This window comes from Phoenix dactylifera, unplaced genomic scaffold, assembly GCF_009389715.1.
Source record: "Phoenix dactylifera cultivar Barhee BC4 unplaced genomic scaffold, palm_55x_up_171113_PBpolish2nd_filt_p 000316F, whole genome shotgun sequence".
Taxonomy (NCBI): Eukaryota; Viridiplantae; Streptophyta; class Magnoliopsida; order Arecales; family Arecaceae; genus Phoenix; species Phoenix dactylifera.
In genome coordinates, this window is record NW_024067786.1 from 243,072 (window position 1) to 266,939 (window position 23,868).

The window sequence follows — 23,868 nt, forward strand, 5'->3', positions numbered from 1 at the left end:
ATGCATTTTTACTTGATATGCCCTGTATAATGGATAAATGTTTGTCCATTTTCTCTCATTTTTTTTTTGTTGGTGGAAAGATTAGGTCACAGCCTAATCACTTTCATTCAGTAAATGAAAGTAATATTTTTGCTCTGGTGGTTTAAGATAGATAGGAGCATTATTATGTGACCAATGCAATTTATTTTTTGTCTTTCTGATAGAAAATGCAACTTATGGTTGAGTTCTGGTATGATTAAGACTATCATAGCCATTTGAACACTTCTCTCGCAAATAATACGAAGTTATCTACTTTGCAAAAAACTAGAACCTTATTTAGTCATTTTTTTAAATGAAAAACATATTGCTAACCTGACTTCTCCCAACCAATAGGCATCTTGAAGAGGTCTTAGAGTTACTTAACAGGAAGAGAGAGAGAGAGAGAGAGAGAGAGAGAGAGAGAGAGAGAGAGAGAGCTTAAATTTAAACTCAAGATGGTGGCATAACCATTTTTATTTGAAAAAAAAAAAAATTTATTTGACTGTTATTTTACATTTAGAAACTGCAAGCAATTTTATATTTTCTCTCTTGGATTTTGATGTCCACCTTGAGAACAATATTTCTAAAGAAGCACATAAACATGCATGAAAACAAGATATACAGCTGTGTGCAGGGGACCAATTGTACGTAACAAGCACCCCATAAAACCAAGGGCGCCGAATCAATTTCTCCTTAAAAGGAATATATATCACCCTTTCTGAAACTCGTCCTCCAAGCTGATGCGATCTTAAGGACCAAGATGGTGAAACTCGCTCTCAACCTGCAAGAAGTCTCCTAGCTTGCAAAACTAAAACGCTGATGGGATGACCACAAATATTTAGATCTCAATTAAAGACTCCCCAAACCTTCTGACTGATGGGGGTGATGGGTCAGTCTCATGCACATGCTTGCATTGAAACCCAGTTAATGAAACCTACCACCCTTGGTATGGGTGATCGTAATTGCATCGATCCTTTCTCAGGCTATTTATTGAAGTCCCTGCTCCTCCACACCCGCTTCAGACCCATCTCAATCCCTTCCCTTCCATCCCTCTCCATGCATCTCTTCTAACCCTACCTATCACTCTTCTTCGGAATGCTGGTCCATCAAACAGTTCCATCTCTCCCTTCTTAGCCTATCCAAGCTTCTTGCTTGTTCCATTTCTCTGTTAGTTCTCTTCCCAGTAAAGCTTTCAAACGATGAAGTTGCTATAACGAATAGAAGCCTCAGATTAGCTATGCTCTTACCTCACCTCACTCCAACTTGTTTTTCTTCCGGTAATACCCGGCTTTGAGCATTCAGTCCTCTGAAGGTTTCAAACTGCTTATAAGTCATGCCGAAGTTTGTGAAGCTTGGATACCACTACTTCATGTCATATCTCATGCCGCTATCCCTTGTTCTTCTCATCGGTCATCTCTGGACACTCTTCAGGGGAGACTCTCAGGAGATGTGGAGTCGCCCTCTGACCAAATTCCACACCATAGTCTTCTGCTCTGCTCTCTCTGCTTGTGCTGCCATTATTTACCTCATGGTCCGGCCGAGGCCGGTCTACCTGATAAATTTTTCTTGCTACAAGCCCGACGACTCTTGCAAGTTTAGCCACGAGGCCTTTGTCCAGAGGAGTATAGTCTTAGGGACCTTCACCAAGGAGAACGTTGCATTCCAGAAGAAGATCCTCGAAAGGTCGGGGGTCGGTCAGTCGACATACTTCCCCGAGGCCGTCGCAAGGCTTCCGCCGGATCTTCGGATCGTCGAAGCGAGGAAGGAGGCCGAGATGGTGATATTTGGAGCTGTCGAAGATCTCCTAGCAAAGACTCAACTTAAGGCCAAGGATATAGATATCTTAGTGGCGAACTGCAGCCTGTTCAGTCCCACCCCTTCTCTTTCCACCATGATCATAAACCATTATAAGCTAAGGGAGGATGTTATTAGCTATAACCTCAGTGGTATGGGATGCAGTGCTGGCCTCATTTCCATGGACCTCGCCAAGCATCTTCTCAAGGTAATTAGCCTCATTGCAAGATGGTGGTTATCATTCCTTTCTCCTTTTATGACTGCTTATCATCTATATATATATGTGCATGTGTGGAACTTGGCCTCATGGCCATGACGAACGTTATGGAAGTGCAGGTGCATCCAAACTCGTATGCATTAGTAGTGAGCACGGAGAACCTTACTCTGAATGGATACTATGGAAACAACCGCTCCATGCTCGTCACTAACTGCCTCTTCCGCGTGGGTGGCGCGGCGATCCTTCTATCCAACCGCAGATCGGACTGCAGCCGAGCCAAGTACAAGCTCACACATGCAATTCGCACCCACAACGGCGCCGACGACAACTCCTACAGCTGTGTCCTTCAAGGGGAGGATGACGCCGGGAAGGTTGGCGTCGCCCTGTCGAAGGATCTCATGTCGGTCGCAGGGGAAGCACTCAAGGCTAATATTATGACCTTGGGGCCTAAAGTCCTCCCCATTTCCGAACAGCTTCTCTTCCTTGTTACGTTGGTGCGTCGAAAGCTCTTCAAGATGAAGATTAGTGGGTACGTTCCTGATTTCAAGCTCGCGTTCGAGCACTTCTGCATCCATGCCGGCGGGAGGGCGATACTCGACGAGCTAGAGAAGAGCCTTGGCTTGACTGGGTGGCACATGGAGCCTTCGAGGATGACGCTCTATAGGTTTGGTAACACTTCAAGCAGCTCATTGTGGTATGAACTAGCTTACTCTGAAGCTAAAGGTAGGATCAAGAAGGGTGATAGGGTATGGCAAATTGCATTCGGTTCTGGGTTCAAGTGCAATAGTGTTGTTTGGAGAGCACTGAGGACCATCAAGCCTACTGAGAACTACCCATGGCTGGATGAGATCGATGACTTCCCTGTTGATGTGCCCAAAGTGACGCCTATTAACGTATGATTAAAGTTATATGCTATTGTTCAGGATTAAAGTTGTTATTTATGAGTTTGTGCTGCATCTCGATGGCTGGTTGAAAGAGTTGAACTTTATTGTATGACGGAATTGAAGGTTGATCTTAAATATGGTTGATTTTTTTCCCTATTAAATGAAAAGGATGGGCTGTACGTTGCTGCATGGGTACCTGACACTAATCAATAGCATGAGTTATAGTTGCTACAGCATTTGTCTCAGGTTGCTGAACTGCCTGCTCGCTCTCTTAAACTGCCGCATTGAAGGCATTTATGAGGCCGGAAATGGGGGATTAATTTGCTTTGACCTGCACTTGGCTGTTAAAATATTTTTAACAGAAAAAAAAAATAATTTTATTTTTTGTTCTGTTATTTTTTATATCTCAAAAATTATATATATTTGTATATAAATTTTATATAAAAAAATATAGACTGATATAGAATTATACTAATAATAAAAAATATTGTTAACTCACGTTGTTATGTAATTTCTAAAATTACTTTAATTAAATTATGTTAATAAAAAATATGCTAAAAAAATTATGGACAATATAAATTGTTATGTAATTTTTAAAATTATTCTCTGCCCCCGGGTTATCTTATCCTCTTGGAACTTTCTCTCCTACAAAGCTAGCTTTGGCAAACATATATAAAAAAAAAAAAAGAGAAAAAGAAAAGTTAGCGAACAAAGTTTGGGGTGTGTTTATCTCTCTTAACAAAAGAAAATGTTGAAATGATTGCTATGAACTAGGTTCATCAAGATGAAATTGGAGTTGTCAAAGAACCTGATTGCAGGTCATTCAAGGGAGGTGGTGCCACTACAGCAACAATAGATTTTCTCGACTCATAAATAAAAGATGATCATACTAGGTAACAACATGCGCCGAGAAAAATGATTCAAAGATGTGGAGTTCCAACAATCTCAAATGGAATCATCTCTGATCAGTCCCAACAGTCCTATAAGCCCCAACAATATGATTTCAGTCTCAGTACAAGCCTCATGCTGATTACCCAGGCAAGAAGGCTGTTATGTGTGATTTGCAAATCCAGAGTAATTTGATTGAAAGTCCATGTATTAAGTTTTGTTACAATCTAATTATTTTAATTCATTTACCTTCATTGTTTTAATGCATATTCTATTACATTTTAACAAATGGACAGGAGAGAGTGAGGACGAGATGATGTGTGGCAGCTTCGTAAGGGTGAGAAAATCATTATTCGATGCAACAAATTGGGGCTGCCCATCAAGAGGGTTGGAAGCTTTTTATTAAGTTTTCTTAATCGGTTGCGCATAGGGGTCAATTGTGTCCGCTAAACTATATGAAGTGGAATGATATGCTTTCTTCGTATAAGGTTGAGCTTCTTAGAGTTGTACAAATAAAGAATTAAATTTGATATTATTAATTTGATACCTTCTTAATGTTAATTTGTTTACTATCATAATTTTAATTTTTGATTTAACATTGTTATAACATTCTTTACTTTGATGTAGAGTAAGTTTGTGCTCCCTTCAGAGAACTATGATTGGGTGCTAAAGTTTCTTAACTGCAAATAGAAAGAATATAAGGTAAAGTCGAAGACGGACAATAAAGGCGAGGGTAAGATAGAGGAAGACGTTGTTCGTGTTTATCCTCCTGATATATATCCTCATCAGTGGAGGGAGCTTGTTTACTACTGATTTTTCCAAAGAGGACAAGTTGTATATACGCTTTCAATACCTTATATTGTATTTATTATTACATCGAATATATTACATTGTTTACTTTTTTTGGGCAGACATATTCCGATATTGGTAAAGCTGCACGAGCATCTCAGACAGTTACTCACACTTCAGGCTCAAAGAGTTATGTGAGGCATAGAGATGAATTTGTAAGTTTTTTTGAAACTCTTTGAAACTCTTCTATTTTATAGCATATATAGCTTGCCAATATACTTTAGGTTGTAGATGGAAGAACATGAGAGAGAGCTTGGTGAGGTGAAATTCTATAGGATGACTCACATTCACCGAGATAGCAGCTTTATCTGGAAGGAGTCGAGAGATATAGTTGTATGTATCCATCTTTGATTTGCGCCACAATTTTTTATTAGTTTTATTTTTTTCAACCATTAATATGTGACTATTTTTTTTCAATAGATATAAGACAAGGCTTCATCCCTTATTTCAGAGCGTGTTGGAGTCATCATCATCTAGCACTATCAGTCACGTCGAAGCTCAGGTGTTCGCCGAATTGATATTTTCGAAGTGTTATGGTTGAGTGAGGGGTTATGGCATTGGAGTTACCCCCACTCAATTGTTTATAGTGAGCAGATATACCTAAGATGCCATAGAAGGTGGTAGCACTACAAATTCTTGTAGTCTGAAGGTAGCGATGGAGGAACTAAGACAAAGCTATCATACAGAGACGGAGTAGATGAGGTAGAGCTATCAAACAGATATAAAGGAGTTGAGGCAGAGCCATTAGATAGAGATACAATCTTTGAAGGCTCAGCTTGACCAGATTTCATCTATGTTGCATAAATTTGCTCCTCCTTGTAGAGATGATGAAGATGATGCCATCGACCCCTGATATATCGTAGACTATTTATTTAGGAGTTCTATATGCATACTTTTTATGTTTTCGAAGCACATTATAAATGTAAATTGACAATATAAATGTAATCATATTTTACAATATGAATTTTTCGAATTATCCATTTGAGCGACGTGTGATTTTTGTTATACATGTGTTTGGTAAATGTATACATAATTTTTAAAAAAATTTAAATAATTATTTTTTAAAAAAATAACTCTAACGATGCTTTTAAGCGTCGTTAAAAAGTAGCTCAACTTTCCGACGCCTATTAGCATCGGCAACTGCCCGATGCTAGTAGCGTTAGCAGTTGCCGACGCTTATAAGTGTCATCAGTATTTGCCGACGCTTTTTAAAAGCATCGAAAAATAAATTTTTTACGCCTATATTGATGACGTTTTTGTGATGTTTTAGAAAGCGTCGGCAATAAAAATACCGACATTTATAAGTGTCGATATATGCATTAAAAAGCATCAAAAAATTTTCTTTTTTCAGTAGCATTCTACCAGTGGAAAACCTTGAAGAATATGGAGATGGAATGATCTAGCTTCTCTAATAATGCAATTGATGATGATTGCGAGTCAAAATTTATTATTAAAGGAGCTATTTGGATAATTCTATTGGATTCATGGATTTAGAATTGGATTGCTAGCATTAAGGAGTAGCAAGCCCATCCTGTCCCACATTACCTCTTCCAACCCATCCTTAAAGGAGTAAAAAAAAAAGGACCAATAGACGCCTTTTTCTCTCCTACAAGATGTAAGTTGCAAGTTGCGAGGGTATTGGATTGATATGGTCATACCCAAATGAGCCACCTAATTCATAAATATAGTAGGAAATTTAGTTCAATTCTCTTGTATTACTCAAACAAGCCTGAGGAACCTAACCTGAGATGGCAGTTTCATATTTATACCATCACAAGATAGCCATTTGTAGTTTGGCTCCGAGACCATTGCAAATAGGGACGATGTTGTGACAAAGGGACCCTGGATTATCGCTAGCCAGCACTACAGGAGAACTTACCTTTTTCGACGCTTTTTAGGCCTTTAGCGACGCTTATAAGAGTCGGCGATACCGGAGTGGGAAAACTTTTTGCCGACGCTACATGAAAGCGTCGGCAAAAACGGCTTTGCCGACGCTTTTCGCCGACGCTTTAAAGCGTCGGCCAATACTATTTTCCGACGCTATAAAGCGTAGGAAAAAACCATCGTGACACGTGGGTTACGCCTAGGCCGTGGGTTTTTACCAACGCTTTAAAGCGTCGGGAAATGTAATTATTTTAAAAAAAAATTAAAAATATCAAACTCCATAAATTTACATTTATCATAAAACACGCATTATACAATATGAATACATTGAGATTGACACAAACATTCAGATCATTCGAAATATTTATATTGTCATATCTGATTAAATTTACATAAAAAGTTATGAATTACAATGTACTTTGAAAATATAAAAAACATATACATATCAAACTCCATAAAAAACAATCTACAAAGTATCAGGGACGGGATTCAGCTCCACATCATCATCTCTGCGAGCATTTGAAGTATCAATAATCTACACAAAAAAAAGAGAAACCTTAGATATTTGTAAAAATGGGATACATTAACTTATACATCATAATTGATAATATGTGAAGTATTCAAATATATATAGTTAGTTACATGAGAAGGAAGAAATCGTTATAACAAATATGAAATATTCGTAAACTGAGACTGTAAATTTTCTTGGTTCGGCACTGGATCTCGACTTATTTATCCAACTTTTGTCCATTCTATTAAAATACTGATTGAGCTGCAACTAATATAAAAAAATTAGACAACTGAAATTCATATCTAGTTGTTACGGGGGAACTAAGCCGCCATGCCCCACGTGACCGGCACGCGCGCCCAGGAAGACTACGGCTGCCCTTTGATCCAGCAATCCGACCCCGAGTCGGACGTCCTCGGCTCCGCAGCCCGACCCCGAGTCGGCTGCCCTTTGATCCAGCGCTCCGACCCCAAGTCGGACGTCCTCAGCTCCGCAGCCCGACCCCGAGTCGGCTGCCCTTTGATCCAGCAATCCGACCCCGAGTCGGACGTCCTCGGCTCCGCAGCCCGACCCTGAGTCGGCTGCCCTTTGATCCAGCGCTCCGACCCCGAGTCGGACGTCCTCGGCTCCGCAGCCCGACCCCGAGTCGGCTGTCCTTTGATCCAGCAATCCGACCCCGAGTCGGATATCCTCGGCTCCGCAGCCCGACCCCGAGTCGGCTGCCCTTTGATCCAGCGCTCCGACCCCGAGTCGGAGATCTCTTGATAACGACAGGCTATTCCCCAGAGGCACGCCGCGGCCTCCTGCTCCACTACTCCCTGCAACGACTGTATCCGATGCTGCTCCACGATCTCCTGCATCAGCCGTACAAAACGGAGCCCCACTATGCCCTGACGTGGCCGTACCCGGTGCTGCTCCACGACGCCCTGTAACGGCCATGTCAGTGGCCACACCATCGTGCCCCACGATAACGAACCCCCCTGAGAGACCCCCCAGCCAGGTATATATGCGGCTGGGGGGAGAAAGGGGGGAGGTGAGCAATATCTCCCAGAGCACTCTCTTACTTGCGATTATTACCTCTCCTCCTCCTCCAATCTCCTCTGACTTGACCGTCGGAGGGCCATCACCACCCTGGTGGTGGTGCAAGGCTTGTTTGCAGGTTTCTTGGCGGAAGGTGGAGCGCAACCAACACCAACCAAGACAACTCAGACGGAACCCCGTTCACACCGCAGTGCCAATCGTTCTCGGTTTGGACCACCAGCAACAGTTGGCGCTAGAGGAAGGGTCGAATCTTAGAACGATCGTAATGGCACGGCGAGGTGGTCGTGGAGCTTCCAATGCTTCCGGTCGCGGAGCCTCTCGCGCCTCCGGCCGAGAGGCTGCTGCGTCCCCAACGCACTCTCAGCAGCACTCCACCGCCCCTTCTCCCATTCAGACGGTCGAAGCTGCTCAGTTCGACCAGCTAGCCCAGCAGGTTCGCACCCTCGCGGAGGCAGTGCAGGATCTGCAGGGTGTGATCTCTCGGGTGCCGCAACGGGCTCAGGAGCCGCTGCCCCCCGAGCACTCGCCTCTTCCTCACAACCCGCGCTCCTTCCTCTCCCATGGAGAGGAGCGCCGGCGCGAGGAGGATTCTCGAGTGCGGTCCATTCTGCCAGGACCTTCTCATCGGAGCTGTGCGGGGTACGAGAGGCGGACCCGGGCGCGTTCTCAAACACCCCAGTCCTCGAGGGGCCCGCACGCCAGTCGGTCCCCCTCGCGCCGCTCCTTGTCCCCCACCCACCGGTCGCGCTCCCTGGACCGGCGGGTGGACGATCTCCACAGACAACTCCAGGTCCTGAAGGGCCACTCCAAAGATCCCTTCGCTGACTTGGAGATCTCCTCCCAGCCGGCGCTTGCCTCGAGGATCCTGCGGACCCCGAACCCGCCGGGGTTCAAAATGCCGGCGATCGAACCCTACGACGGGGCGGCGGACCCGCGGGACCATGTGGAGAGTTTCAGGACTCTTATGCTCCTCCATGGAGCATCGGATCCGCTCCTCTGCAAGGCCTTCCCGGCGACCCTCCGTGGCCCGGCAAGGGCATGGTTCGCCGGCCTGGAGGCTAACTCCATCCAGTCCTTCGACCAGTTCACCCGCTTCTTTATCAGCCATTTCGCCGTCAGTAGCAGGCGGCGACTGGTCTCCGACTCCCTCTTTGATGTCCGGCAAAACGAGGGAGAAAGCCTGCGGGATTATCTCACCCGCTTCAACAAGGCTACACTGGAGGTCCGGAACCTGAGCCAGGAAGTGGCTCTCTCAGCCCTGAAGCGTGGCTTCCGGAAGGGCAGACTCACCTTCTCCCTGGACAAACGCCTGCCGCGGAGCTTCCCGGAGCTGTTATCTCGGGCAAACCAGTATGCAGACGCCGAGGAGGCAGCATCCCACCGGAACAAGGAGGCCGCCGAGGCCCCTCTAAAGCCCGGGAAGAAAAGGCGAAAAGAGGCACCCCAGAGGAGGAGCCCGACGCCTCAACGCCGGCGCAGAAGCCCGTCACCAGCAAGGAACCACGGCGCCACACGCCCTCGTTCACCGCCCCCCTCTTAAGGTGCCTCCGCCCTTCGGAAGCGGCTTACGCCCTCAGCGAAGTCCACGAAGGCATCTGCGGATCGCACCTGGGGGCTAGGTCCCTGGCACATAAGATCATGAGGCAAGGCTACTATTGGCCGACCTTATTGGAAGACTCAAAGGATCACGTACGGAAATGCGACGCCTGCCAGCGCCACGCCAACATCCAGAGAGTCCCCTCTGTTCCCTTGGCGCCAATCACCGCCCCCTGGCCCTTTGCACAGTGGGGAATGGATATCCTCGGACCATTCCCCATCGCTTCGGCCCAGCGGAAATTTTTGATTGTCGCCATCGACTACTTCACCAAGTGGGTGGAGGCAGAGCCACTGGCCACCATCACGGAGGCGCAAGTCCGGAAGTTCGTAAAGAAGAACATCATTGTCCGATTTGGGGTACCTCGGGTCCTCATCTCGGATAACGGTCGACAGTTTGATAACAAGCATTTCCGAGACTTCTGCGAGGAGTTCGGGATCGAACATCGGTTCACGTCCGTGTCGCACCCCCAAACCAACGGCGAGGCCGAGGTCACAAATCGGACAATCCTCCAAGGTATCAAAGCGCGGATCGGACGGACGGGGCAAGCTTGGGTCGAGGAACTCGAGAATGTCCTTTGGGCGTATCGGACCACGCATCGGACTCCTACCGGGGAGACGCCTTTCAGCCTAACCTATGGCACGGAAGCCGTTGTCCCTGTAGAGCTCGGACTTCCCTCACCTCGGGTAGCCGCACACCGACCCGAGGCCAACTCGGAGCAACTCCGAGGGAACCTGGATCTCTTGGAAGAAGCAAGGGAAATGGCGCAGGTTCGGATGGCAATGTATCAGCGGAGGGTGGCCCGATATTACAACTCCAAAGTCCGACCGAAGCTTTTCAGAATTGGAGATCTGGTGCTGAGGCGAGCTAAGGCATCTCAACCTACGGAAGGTGGGAAGCTAGCGCCGAATTGGGAAGGCCCGTATAAAGTTCGTTGGGTAAACCGACCTGGCTCCTACCAGTTGGAAGCCCTAGATGGCCGAGAAATTCCAAGGGGCTGGAATTCCGCTAACCTGCGGATGTATTACCAGTAGAACAACAAGGCCAGAAAGACAATTTGAAAAGGTGCAACACTTTTCATTTCAATAATTTCTGGTTACAATGGCGTGCTCGTGTGATTACAAGGAATTCCCAGAGGGGAATTAGGGAGTAAAGAAAGCAAAGAAGAGGTGGAGAATTCGTGGAGCTGAGGACCGAGGATCCCAAACCCTCAATCCAAAGCAGCTGCAATCCCACCGGAAGTGGGTGCTTCTAACCGGAGGCGCCATCCAGCACCTCACCAAAAAGACGAGGAGCCGCCGCAGAAGAAGCTCCCGCTGCCCCCAGGGGAACGCCGCCTCCAAAGGATATTCCCATCCTCCCCAGTGGTAGGAAAGAGAAGGAATACGAGGGGGAAGAGCATATGGAGGCACGGTCCCGGACTGAGCGTCTGGTGCAGAGCTCGATCGGGAGGCTGAACTTCAAGGAGGGGAGATGTGATCCCGGATGAAACGCCTAGAGCGGAGCTCCGCCGGGAAGACCCTCCTTGTTGATCCCAGATGAAACGGCTAGTTGGCTGAAGTCGCAAGGGGAGCGTCTCCCCTTTCCTTCAACAGGAGTCTCTCAGTCATATGCCAAGGAGGAGGTCCGCGATCCATGGCAACCTGAACAGCTCCGGCTTGGCAAACTCCATCGTACCTGCACCTGTATTTATAGCCAAACTGCGGCCCCCTGGTCGTTCCGATGCGGGTGGCTCCAATAAATGCAGGCGCATTGAAACCGGAGCCGTTCCGGCTCCCGAGGCGTATCTCCCCGCGATTTCCTAAGCGTCATTCTCCTTAAACCGCATTCTTTGTGCAGGACAATCCGGGTGTCATGTACCCCTAGGTCCACATATCTCCGCTCGCGCCCAGGCCGTATCCTCCTCGAAGAACCCGCGTATCGCGGCCGCTCAACTAACACTCCTCGCAAGCAGCAGCTGGCCATCCGATTTCCCAGGTAACGCATTAATTAGCGTTTAATGCCCTTCTCGTGTTCCCCCAGGCAACGCTTAGAGAAAAGGAGAAACATGATCGCGGCTGGCCACGGAGAAACCCCGTCGGGCAGCGAGCGACAAGCGCACGACCAGCGAGCGGAATTTCCCGAGGCTCGGCCCTCGGATGCCTGGCTAGCCCGATGATCATCCCGGGAGCAGACTAGCCGGAAGCCCCGACCGGTCGCCTCGGCTTGCGCCAGCCTTGGCCGACCAACGAGTGGAATGTCCCGAGGCTCGGCCCTCGGATGCCAGGCTAACCCGATGATCATCCCGGGAGCAGACTAGCCTGAAGCCCCGACCGGTCGCCTCGGCTTGCGCCAGCCTTGGCCGACCAACGAGCGGAATTTCCTGAGGCTTGACAACCCTCGGATGCCAGGCTAACCCGACGATCATCCCGGGAGCAGACTAGCCTGAAGCCCCGACCGGTCGCCTCGGCTTGCGCCAGCCTTGGCCGACCAACGAGCGGAATTTCCTGAGGCTTGACGGCCCTCGGATGCCTGGCTAGCCCGATGATCATCCCGGGAGCAGACTAGCCGGAAGCCCCGACCGGTCGCCTCGGCTTGCGCCAGCCTTGGCCGACCAACGAGTGGAAGGTCCCGAGGCTCGGCCCTCGGATGCCAGGCTAACCCGATGACCATCCCGGGAGCAGACTAGCCTGAAGCCCCGACCGGTCGCCTCGGCTTGCGCCAGCCTTGGCCGACCAACGAGCGGAATTTCCTGAGGCTTGACGGCCCTCGGATGCCTGGCTAGCCCGATGATCATCCCGGGAGCAGACTAGCCGGAAGCCCCGACCGGTCGCCTCGGCTTGCGCCAGCCGTGGCCGACCAACGAGTGGAAGGTCCCGAGGCTCGGCCCTCGGATGTCAGGCTAACCCGATGACCATCCCGGGAGCAGACTAGCCTGAAGCCCCGACCGGTCGCCTCGGCTTGCGCCAGCCTTGGCCGACCAACGAGTGGAAGGTCCCGAGGCTCGGCCCTCGGATGCCAGGCTAACCCGATGACCATCCCGGGAGCAGACTAGCCTGAAGCCCCGACCGGTCGCCTCGGCTTGCGCCAGCCTTGGCCGACCAACGAGCGGAATTTCCTGAGGCCTAACCCTCGGATGCCTGGCTTAGCGCCGGAAGAGTTTCCTGGGGCCTAACCCTCGGATGCCTGGCTTGGCGCCGGAAGAATTTCCTGAGGCCTAACCCTCGGATGCCTGGCTTGGCGCCGGAAGAATTTCCTGAGGCCTAACCCTCGGATGCCTGGCTTAGCGCCGGAAGAATTTCCTGAGGCCCAACCCTCGGATGCCTGGCTTAGCGCCGGAAGAGTTTCCTGAGGCCTAACCCTCGGATGCCTGGCTTAGCGCCGGAAGAATTTCCTGAGGCCTAACCCTCGGATGCCTGGCTTAGCGCCGGAAGAATTTCCTGAGGCCTAACCCTCGGATGCCTGGCTTAGCGCCGGAAGAATTTCCTGAGGCCTAACCCTCGGATGCCTGGCTTAGCGCCGGAAGAGTTTCCTGAGGCCTAACCCTCGGATGCCTGGCTTAGCGCCGGAAGAATTTCCTGAGGCCCAACCCTCGGATGCCTGGCTTAGCGCCGGAAGAGTTTCCTGAGGCCTAACCCTCGGATGCCTGGCTTAGCGCCGGAAGAGTTTCCTGAGGCCTAACCCTCAGATGCCTGGCTTAGCGCCGGAAGAATTTCCTGAGGCCTAACCCTCGGATGCCTGGCTTAGCGCCGGAAGAGTTTCCTGAGGCCTAACCCTCGGATGCCTGGCTTAGCGCCGGAAGAGTTTCCTGAGGCCTAACCCTCGGATGCCTGGCCTAGCGCCGGAAGAATTTCGGGAGCCAGGAGTCAGCAAGACGCTACCGAGAGTTAAAAGAAATAGAAGGATGAAGGCGAGATGAAGAAACATTCAACTTGCATTAATTTTCATTGTTTCAGGGCCGAGGCCCATACAATTTGGCAAAACCCCGGTATACAAAAAAAAAAAAAAAAAAAAGAGAAGACAACGAAAGGTACAAGAGGTCAGCTTGGAGGAACTCCCGGGTCGGGAACGTCGGGCTCGTCCGCAGGAGGTAGGGAAGCAGCAGGAGAACCAGCAGGCAATGGCGCCGGAGAGGAGTCGAGAAGGGAAATCTCGCTCAGGTCAACTTCGGGGTACTTAGCCGACACCCTTGCCAGGCCCTCCTCGAAGCCTAAGATAAAGGCTTCGGCCCCCGCGTCCGACGCGTCACGGACAAACTCGTCGGACTGACGATAGGTCTGTACTGCCTCCGACATATCATGAGCGAACTCGGCGGACTGGCGATAAGCCTCTACCGCCTGACGCCCGATTTCCGCACTCCTCTCGGCCAGCGCCGCCTCTGCCCGCTCCATAATCTGGGCTTTCGCCTCCAAGACCTTCGCCACAATCCGGCCTTCCGCCTCGGTGGAGACCCTTAGCAGCTCAGCCCGAGCCTCCTTGTGCTTCGCTTCGGCAGCAATGCGAGCAGCCTCAGCCTCCGTCAGGCGCGAATGAAGCTCCTGATCGCTCGCACGGGACTTCTCCAAGGCCGACTCCAATTCGCCCAGCTTAGCTTCAAGAGACCGGATTCGGTTGCGGGCGTTGTCGGCTGACCGCTGGGCCTTCTCCCACCTCTCCCGGTAGTCGGCAGCCTTCCGGGACTGCTTCTCGGCCCGCTCATCCGCCTTCTTGACCTCGCCCTCGAGACCCGAGGCAAGCTCCTGAGCCTCCAACAGTTGCTTCTCGAGGGCAGCAAAGCCGAGTGCCCGCTCTTCGGCCTCCCGGAGCCTCGCCTCGAAGTCCCCGGTTGTCCTGCCTGCCACAGCCTGGCCTCCCTTTTCCACTGCTTTCAGCCGATCCTCGGCCTTCGCCAGAAGCCCCGCCTGTTCCTTGTAGCACTCCTCCAGACGGATCATGTACTGGGCGAGCTAAGAAATAGGAAAAATAAGGGAGTCAGGCGGAGAACAACGGAGCCAATAAATGGTGAAAAGCGGCCAGAAGAATACTCACCGACATGAGACAGACACAGCTGGCAGCCCCAACGTCAGAGACCTCCAACTCCCGGACCCGCCGACGGTCCTTCTCCAGCAGCACTGTTTCGATGAGATTTCGGGCGCCATCGGTAGTGAAGGCAGACCCCGATTTCTCCCCAGAGCCGGACGGTGGTTCTGCAGCCTTACCCCTATCCATCGCCTGGGGAAGAGTCCGGCCGATCGCGCTCGGGGCGGGGGTCACCCCAGGAATTGATAGGGTCCCGCTCGGTCGGGGCCTCGGCGCGTCCCTCCGCGAGTCATCAGGAGCCGACCGAGTCGAAGGCCGGGTCGGGGACCGATCACGTCCGACCCGTCCGTCTCGGGCGGGCTCGGATGATACCTCCGGAGTAGCGGCAATCTTACCACCGGAGGGCTGATACAGCGTCAGCTGCCGGTCCGTGCCCACGACGTCTCCCTGATCGGTGGGCCCAGACTCGTCGGTCGGCGTCGGAGGCACCTCCTTACGGGACTTCTTCGCCGGTGGGGCCCCGCTCGGAAGAGCTCGTTTCCTCCTCTGGGCTGCTTCCAGGAGGGACGCCCTACCAACAGCCTTTGTCTTCACCGACCGCATGACGTCGTCGATCTCTGCAAAAAGGACGGGATAGTCGGAGACGGAGAAACCAAAGAAAAGAACGGGACGAAAGAAGGGAAAAAAGTCAAGAAAGAATCGGTGGCGGACTCACGGTCGGTGGGGACCGAGCTCAGACCGACATTCACCAAAGTATCCTCGGAAATAAGGCGGGCCACCGGGGGGAGCTGGCCCTCGGCAACCAACCCCTTCAAGGCGGCCAAGCCATCGGACTCCTCCCTTGACAGTCTCGATAGGCCGATTGGAGACTTCATCGGGGTCTCCCAGGTCGCCCTGATTTCCCAAGAGGGATCTGCATCAACAAAAAAGAAGCGCTCCTTCCATTTGTGAATGGAGGTAGGAGCCTCCTTGACAAGGCCGCATCCTCGCCGCGCTGCGAAGCGCCACCACCCTTTGTCCTGGGGGTGGCCGCTCAGGCTGTAGAACTCCCAAAAAACATTCAGGGTGGCGGGGATCTCGTGCATACGGCAGAGAACCTGGAAGACCGTCAGGGCCCGCCACGAGTTCGGCACCAGTTGCGTCGGTGCCACTCTTAAACCCCGTAGCACCTGCATGACCAAGTCCGAAGGGGGAAAGCGGAACCCGGCCTGGAGAATGCCCTCATTGATGGCGATCTTCCCTGGAGGAGGATGGGACATCCTCTCCTCAGGCCCCGGGAGCGTGGCGTTGCAGGCCTCGGGAAGGTGGTACCGAGCCACGAATCTGTCTAAATCTGTGGTGACCAGCTCCGACTTAATTTGGTCTGCTCTCACTTCGCCCATTCCTAATGGCCAATAAACCTACGGTTAGGACGGGGACCGGAAGGGGGGAAAGACCGGAGCGACTGGAGTACACTAGTATAAGAGGGGAAAGTATGGAGAGCCCTAAGCAGAAGAATGGGGAAAACTCACCGGAAAAGAGGTAAGAACGGCTCCGAGAGCGCCAAAGGAGAAACGAGTGAACAGTCCGACGGCAGCAACAGCAGCGCAAAGGGGAAACTTGAAAATATCTGTAAAGAAGAAGACGGACGGGGAAAGGCCCCCGATTAAATAGGCGGAAAGGCAAGTGACGCCTCAATGACGCCAGAGGACGCCTGGCTGCCGAAGGGTCGCTCGCGCCCCAAAGGCGAATCGACACCATTAGGGAAGGATGTCCGCCGAAATCCTCAGACTGCCAGGTCAGCAATAACCGCCATACGCCATAAAAAGGGCGGGGAGCTCGAAGCGCGCGCGCCTCTCCGAGGAACGGCGGCAATCTCGAAACATCACTCCCTTCACCTGTTCCCCTTCTGGTTCCAGGCTCGGAAGTGGGGGGCTACTGTTATGGGGGAACTAAGCCGCCATGCCCCACGTGACCGGCACGCGCGCCCAGGAAGACTACGGCTGCCCTTTGATCCAGCAATCCGACCCCGAGTCGGACGTCCTCGGCTCCGCAGCCCGACCCCGAGTCGGCTGCCCTTTGATCCAGCGCTCCGACCCCAAGTCGGACGTCCTCAGCTCCGCAGCCCGACCCCGAGTCGGCTGCCCTTTGATCCAGCAATCCGACCCCGAGTCGGACGTCCTCGGCTCCGCAGCCCGACCCCGAGTCGGCTGCCCTTTGATCCAGCGCTCCGACCCCGAGTCGGACGTCCTCGGCTCCGCAGCCCGACCCCGAGTCGGCTGTCCTTTGATCCAGCAATCCGACCCCGAGTCGGATATCCTCGGCTCCGCAGCCCGACCCCGAGTCGGCTGCCCTTTGATCCAGCGCTCCGACCCCGAGTCGGAGATCTCTTGATAACGACAGGCTATTCCCCAGAGGCACGCCGCGGCCTCCTGCTCCACTACTCCCTGCAACGACTGTATCCGATGCTGCTCCACGATCTCCTGCATCAGCCGTACAAAACGGAGCCCCACTATGCCCTGACGTGGCCGTACCCGGTGCTGCTCCACGACGCCCTGTAACGGCCATGTCAGTGGCCACACCATCGTGCCCCACGATAACGAACCCCCCTGAGAGACCCCCCAGCCAGGTATATATGCGGCTGGGGGGAGAAAGGGGGGAGGTGAGCAATATCTCCCAGAGCACTCTCTTACTTGCGATTATTACCTCTCCTCCTCCTCCAATCTCCTCTGACTTGACCGTCGGAGGGCTATCACCACCCTGGTGGTGGTGCAAGGCTTGTTTGCAGGTTTCTTGGCGGAAGGTGGAGCGCAACCAACACCAACCAAGACAACTCAGACGGAACCCCGTTCACACCGCAGTGCCAATCGTTCTCGGTTTGGACCACCAGCAACACTAGTTTTAATAAATAAAATATTGTCTAGAAATTCATGTGGTAATTCAAATTTGACAACTGAAATGTAAGAACTCTCAGAATCACAATTGTAGCATCAATAAAGACCACTTGGTGCAATTGGGATGCATAATTCACCATATGGTCTGCCTCTGCACATTCCAGATCAGGGTAATGACATTTTGGTAGATGCTAATACATGTTCATTACTAATGCAACCATTTGAAGAGGGATGGAAATGTAAATGGTGTAAATGGTAATAATTTTGTGCTTACAGTCCTAGGAAATCTAGTCGTATATATGCATAATTAAAGACAGGTAGTCTTACTTTATGTTTGAGCTGGTTGTGCTCGATCCCTTGCCATTTCCTTCTCACGTTTTCTTCCATCTTTTCTCCCACTCTTCTTTGTAGTTTTATCTTGTTTTCTTCCTGTCTTCTTTTTATTTGCTCACTTAATGTGTCGAGATTTGAATGGACTGGATTTGACAGGAAGAACACTTAATTCTGTTGATCGTCAATTATCGACATCCAATTTCTAATGTACTTTACTGAGTATGTTTGATAAACAGAATACTGTAATCTAATTTTCGAAGAAACAAGAAAAGTCTGCATGGATATGAGATATTATTACGAAATTAAAGAGATCTTAACCTTCCATATTACCTCTGATGCACCATCCAGCAGCAGCTATATAGATACTGAGATTGCCTCAACATCATCTGCATAAATTTTCTAAGCTCCCTAGCGCCATTGTAAATGGAACAAAACCTCTCACAAGAATGGACGTAGTTGTATAGTATCGATCATCTTCCTATCATCAGTTCCCAAAGAGAAACTAAACTAAACTACACTTTGGAAGCAGACAAGAAGCTGGTTCCAAAGGACAAGAATGCAAGCTTCAAATGGTACGATAATTTACTTCTGCACGTTGAAACCTGCTACTTTGCAACGACACCAACACTAGAAACAGAAATCTGCAAGCTATCTCTACAAAGATCTGGTTGTGTCACCAACATAACTACGACAATAAACCTTGTCAAAATCTAAATTAGAATCCTAAGAACACTTCTATCTTGCCATCTCCTAGCTTATTAACTTCAAATTATTTTGGTAAATCAAGATAAATGTTGATGTAAAGTAAGATTGATTTATGAGGAGATTTTTACATGCTAACCTAGATTAATCCAAAAAATCACAGCATGATTTAAGGACCCCAGGCCCAAACCAAGGAAGCAAACCAACATATGCATACAAGCTCAAAGCTTTCATTATTACAACAATAGAGCCAAAAGAATTTTTTCTGAAAAAAAAAAACAATGTACCTCCATAAAAGACGTTATGGAAATATCTAAGAAATATAATTTTAACTGCCCATTAAAAACCAACTGACTGCAAAAGAGTGGAAAAGACAAGTATTTTGAGAGAAAACGAATTTACCTTGTCGTCCCTTCAGATACCGATCGAAGAGGTTTTTGAACTGCTAGTTCAGATACCGGGAAGGTTTTTGAACTGCTCCTCTCCTATGAACTGCTTGTAAATCAGTACTTCCTCTAAAAGATCGTGTCATAAAACATGGAGGAGGGACGAGAGAAGGGGGATGGGGCAGTATCTTTTTCTCGGGCGGAGGGGGATGGGGTCGGCCGGTTGGCGCCGCAGAGAAGGGAGGAGGAGAGGAGGTTGCGCAGCAGAGGAGGGAGGACTAGAGGAGGTCGCTCGGCGCCGGAGAGGACGGGAATGGAGCAGTATCACTTTCTCAGGCGGAGGGAGATGGGGTCGGCCGGTCGATCGGCGCCGCAGAGGAGGGAGGAGGAGAGCGCCGCAGAGGAGGGAGGAGGGAGGAGGAGAGGAGGTTGCTCGGCGCCGGAGAGGAGGGTGAAGGACGAGACAAGGGTTGGCGCCGGAGACAAGGGAGGAGGAGGGGACAAGGGTCGGCTAGCTCTATTAGGGCTTGATCGATCGAGGATAGAGGGAGAAGAGGGGCGGCCGCGGGTTTTGATGAGATTTGGTTTTCAACGATGCGCATAAGTGTCGTCTTATCCCAACTCTACGACAACGCTAATAAGCGTCGTAATTAGCCGACGCTTTTTACAAGCGTCAGCTATTTTTGGCAGTAGGTCGGAAATTGTTGACGCTTGGAATAAGCATCGGCAAAAAAGCGTCGTTAAAACCCATATTTCTTGTAGCACAGGTTCTTGTATTGGATTCATAGCACTTGAATTTTTGACTTGGTTTTTGTTTGGAGAGCTTCCTTGTTGGTTTGGTCCTTAAATTTTTATGAGGTCTTCATAGGTTTTCATGCTAGGACTCATGCATTAGTCAACATCACTAAACTAACCCAGCATTATCATCATTGTCAAGGGTGGAATAACATGGTAGCCTATCACTCGCAGCTGTAAATAGGTCGAATTCAGGTAAGATCTGCTATATTCGCATCCGAACTTAGTAAGAAACATCGAGTTCAGATCCATCGAGATGAGTAAGCTCCATACATATTCAAACTCGATTAATAATTAGATCTAAGCTTTTTTAAAGATTCAATTTAGCATGTAATTTTAGTCATAAAACTAGCCACAATTTCCAAACTAAAATGACTTTTATCACAACAGTCTTTGGTAGATTTTAATAAAAAGGAGTGGAAAATGAATAATTAGTTTTGAAAAAAATATCCGATCACTTCTCAAATGGATTTAAATTTTTGTTTACATTCAGTTTGGCTGAAACAAAACAAAATCTAAATTTTGGTAATTAAAATAGCAATTGCTGAGAATTAAGGAGTGCATGCATGAGAAAAAGTGTAAATACAAATATGAAGAAATGAATTAATACAAATCATGCAGTCAATTTTATTTAATACAAATCATGTGGTCAATTTTATTTATTTCTATGCACTACAGATAGTTAAACGTTTCTTTGGGAAGACTTGAGACCTTAACGTGATGACGTCTGACTTTGAGAAGATTAGAGGCCAAGGATTGAAAGATAATCAGGTTGTGAGTCTAAGGGATTTCCGAGGAACAATCGACTTGTGTTTCTCAAGTTCATATTTCACTTAGTGCGACAACAGGCAATCATGAGCAAGAATGTGGAAGAGGATTGATAGAGCCGTGGAAACTCAATTTTTGGATTCATATGAGATTCCAAAGGCCGGTGTTTATGAGGTAGTAGCAAAAATCTATTCATCAGCAGCAAGACTCTTCAAGCAACTAAAGGCCACAGTAGGGAAACTCTGCAAAAGTGGAACGAAAACAGTATTGGTGATCCATCCAATAAAGCTGGAAAAATTATAAAACAGCATGTGATGATGATTTGTCTATTTGAAATGAAAGTTGAAGGTAAGGTGGGGGAACATTAGTTATGTTTATTCAAGAGGTTCAAGAATTTCTAGAAGGCTAAGACTCTTAACCAAAGGGTAGAAGGGTACAAGAGGAAAACAACATGGAAGTTGTTTAAAAAAATGAAGGTAAAATGTCACATCTCCGACCCAAGATCGCGAGCCGGAAGTTGCCGCACACTCATAGGGAACTCTCACCACGAGCATGCAAGGCATCTCATCATAATATCAAAATCAAGCAACGGAAATAATTTTACTAATAATATGTAATTTTTACTTTATTAACTAACATAACTTATAATGTCTCATAATTCTAACATTAGTCTAAGGTAATACATAATTTAAATAAACTCTAATATAAGATAACTTGTGCCACAGTTCTTTTACTTGCTCTCCTATGTTGAAAAACTCCAATAAGCTAGTTTTTTGGATCTGTAAAGATAATAAAAAATCATATAATAAGCTAGACAATTTAGTAAGTAATGAACACTTTAGGTAGATAAATCAAGCAATAAAATAATAATAATATACTAAAATTAAGCATGCTAAATACATCGATTCAAAGCTAAATCGATATGCTAATCAGTCATTTCAAAATTTTAAATCTTATTTCATAAATCAATTATCTTTCAAATCATCAAGTTTATTTCGATAGCCATGAACTATGGCCACATTTATATTCTGTGGCTAGGTAGAATATGAGCTCATCAAAGTGCCAACGTATAACCCCCACTGGTAGGATGTCGATATGCCAATGCATAACCCCCACTGGCAGGGTATCGATATGCCAATGCATAACCTCCATTGGTAGGGTGTCGATATACCAGTAATAAGTCCTACTAGCAGGGTGTCGATGTGCCAATGTATAACCTCCACTAGGAGGATGTCGATATACCAGTGAATAACCTTCACTAACAGGATATTCAATACATAGCTTAGCTTAGCTGCGAGTCCAAATCTATTTCGAAGCACAAACTCATTTTTCCATATTTAATGTTCCAAATCGTAAGAAACATAAATTCATACGACATCGAAATTAATCGAACATAATCCATATCAATATCCATACTTCAATTAAGAATCATACAATAATCTAGAAAGAGGCACATATAATATAAAATACTATGCACCAACTTAATAAATCAAGAATAATTCAATTAAGAAAATATATAACTAATAGATCTAGAAAAAGAGTACATACTTATCTTGCAAATGCAATCCATCTGATAGATCTAATTAATTCCAAAAATCCTTCTCAGTGCCTAATATTTCAAAATTATACTTTTTATTAGAATTCTATTATAATTATTTTAAAAATAAAAATTTTAAATTCCAACACCCTCACAAGGCTAACCAAGCATGACTGCCCGACATTCAGGTCGGTCCAATCAAGGTGATTTCATTAAATCATGTTCAAAATAGGGCACTGATGGTTCAACAGAAAACAGAGGCGATCAAATCTAACAATATTTGATAGGGGCTAGGGTGGGGTTGGCACACCGCCCAACGACCCTCGATCAAGACCCTTCACTAGGGTTAATTCAAAATTATTGTGAAGAGTCCCTATTGGATCCAACTACTCTATAGAGAATAGAAAGAGAAAGTTTAGGTGGAGAGAGAAATAAGAGAGAGAAAGGATGGGAAAGAGAGAGAATCTCAATTCAATTCGATCAGGGGTCTGGTTTGGTTGTTAATGGCATAGGTCAACTATAATCAATCAACATGTCTGGTATGAGTCAAGAAAGAGAAACTTTTCAGAGAGAGAAAGATTGGAAAGAGAGAGAAAAGAGAGAGAGAGAGAGTTTTCTTCTCTCTCTAACCAAGGAAGGAAGGAAAGGAGGTGGTTGCAGATGCTGCCCAGGGTCAGGGACCCATGATCGTCCACTGTGGATGGCAGCCGATGGTGAATGACGTCCGGCGACGAAGGAAAACTTTCCTAAAAATAGGGGTTCGACCCCTTAACCCATGGAACAGAGGCATCTCAACGGTAGGGACTCCGGCCATGGCTTCCAACTACTGCGAGGCTTCGGCGACAGTGGCAGCTGAAATCGAAAGAAAATTGGGTTGGTTTTCAAAAATAGGAAAACTAGAGCATCCCCTTTTTGCCCAAAATCCGGCGATCACCAGTCGACATCGAGGCTTCGAAGATTCTGAAAGAAAGAGAGAGAGGGTGGCTCGAGGGGGCTCGGGTCTTTATCTGGTTTCCGGCAACATTTGGACACGACGGCAACCGAGCTTCGAAGGAAAAACCGAAGAGATCTCCGACGAAGAGCTTCAATTGGTGTCGGTTCCTTGGTGAGATAGAATAGAGGATGGGGAGAGGAGCTCTAAATAGAACACGGCTGCGACTGGAATTTGACCCAGAGTTGGATTCCATTTGGCCATCTGGAGGAGAAAGAAGACTCCCATCGGGAGTACTCTTCTCTCCAGATACGTGCACGACACGTACAATTTTTTTTTTTGTTGGGCCAAAGTGACTGGGCTGGTCAAGTGGACCGGGCCCCTTGGTGAGTTTTACCTAAAATGATGCATAGAATGATATGCAGACATGTCATAGTGCTAATGTGGTGTGGCTGAAGACGGGTGTAGCAATAGGTATGAGGACATTGTGTAAGGATAGAGATATGAAAATATCTGAGGGTAAGATATGAGGTTATCATAATCTGGTTTCTCATGGCTAGTGGGCCATATAGCTCTTAAATGATTTGAATAAATTGGATCTTGAGAGCTACACTACAAAAGAAGGAAGAACTCCCGGCGCTTTTTTTTGTCTCTACCGACGCTTATAAGCGTCGGCGAATTCCCAGCCCACGCTACACAAAGCGTGGGTCAGACGTCGGGCAGGTGGGCGTGGGTCGGGTTTAACCCGACGCGTCAAAAAAGCGTCGTTGGTCTATGCCGACGCTTTTAAGCGTCGTTACGTTTACCATACTCCGACGCTTATAAGCGTCGTTAAAGGATTGCTTTTTCCGACGCTTTTAAGCGTCGT

At 48.3% G+C, this 23,868-nt stretch overlaps 1 protein-coding gene across 1 annotated transcript; it reads left to right on the forward strand.

Annotated features, from left to right (window-relative positions):
* The first annotated feature begins 1,040 nt into the window (after nt 1–1,040).
* Nucleotides 1,041–3,113, forward strand: LOC103712420 (3-ketoacyl-CoA synthase 11-like). The gene is made up of 2 exons (XM_008798937.4): nt 1,041–2,020; nt 2,149–3,113. The coding sequence occupies exons 1-2, from the start codon at nt 1,352–1,354 to the stop codon at nt 2,926–2,928; spliced, it is 1,449 nt and encodes a 482-aa protein (XP_008797159.2). The 5' UTR covers nt 1,041–1,351; the 3' UTR covers nt 2,929–3,113.
* The last annotated feature ends 20,755 nt before the right edge of the window (nt 3,114–23,868 follow it).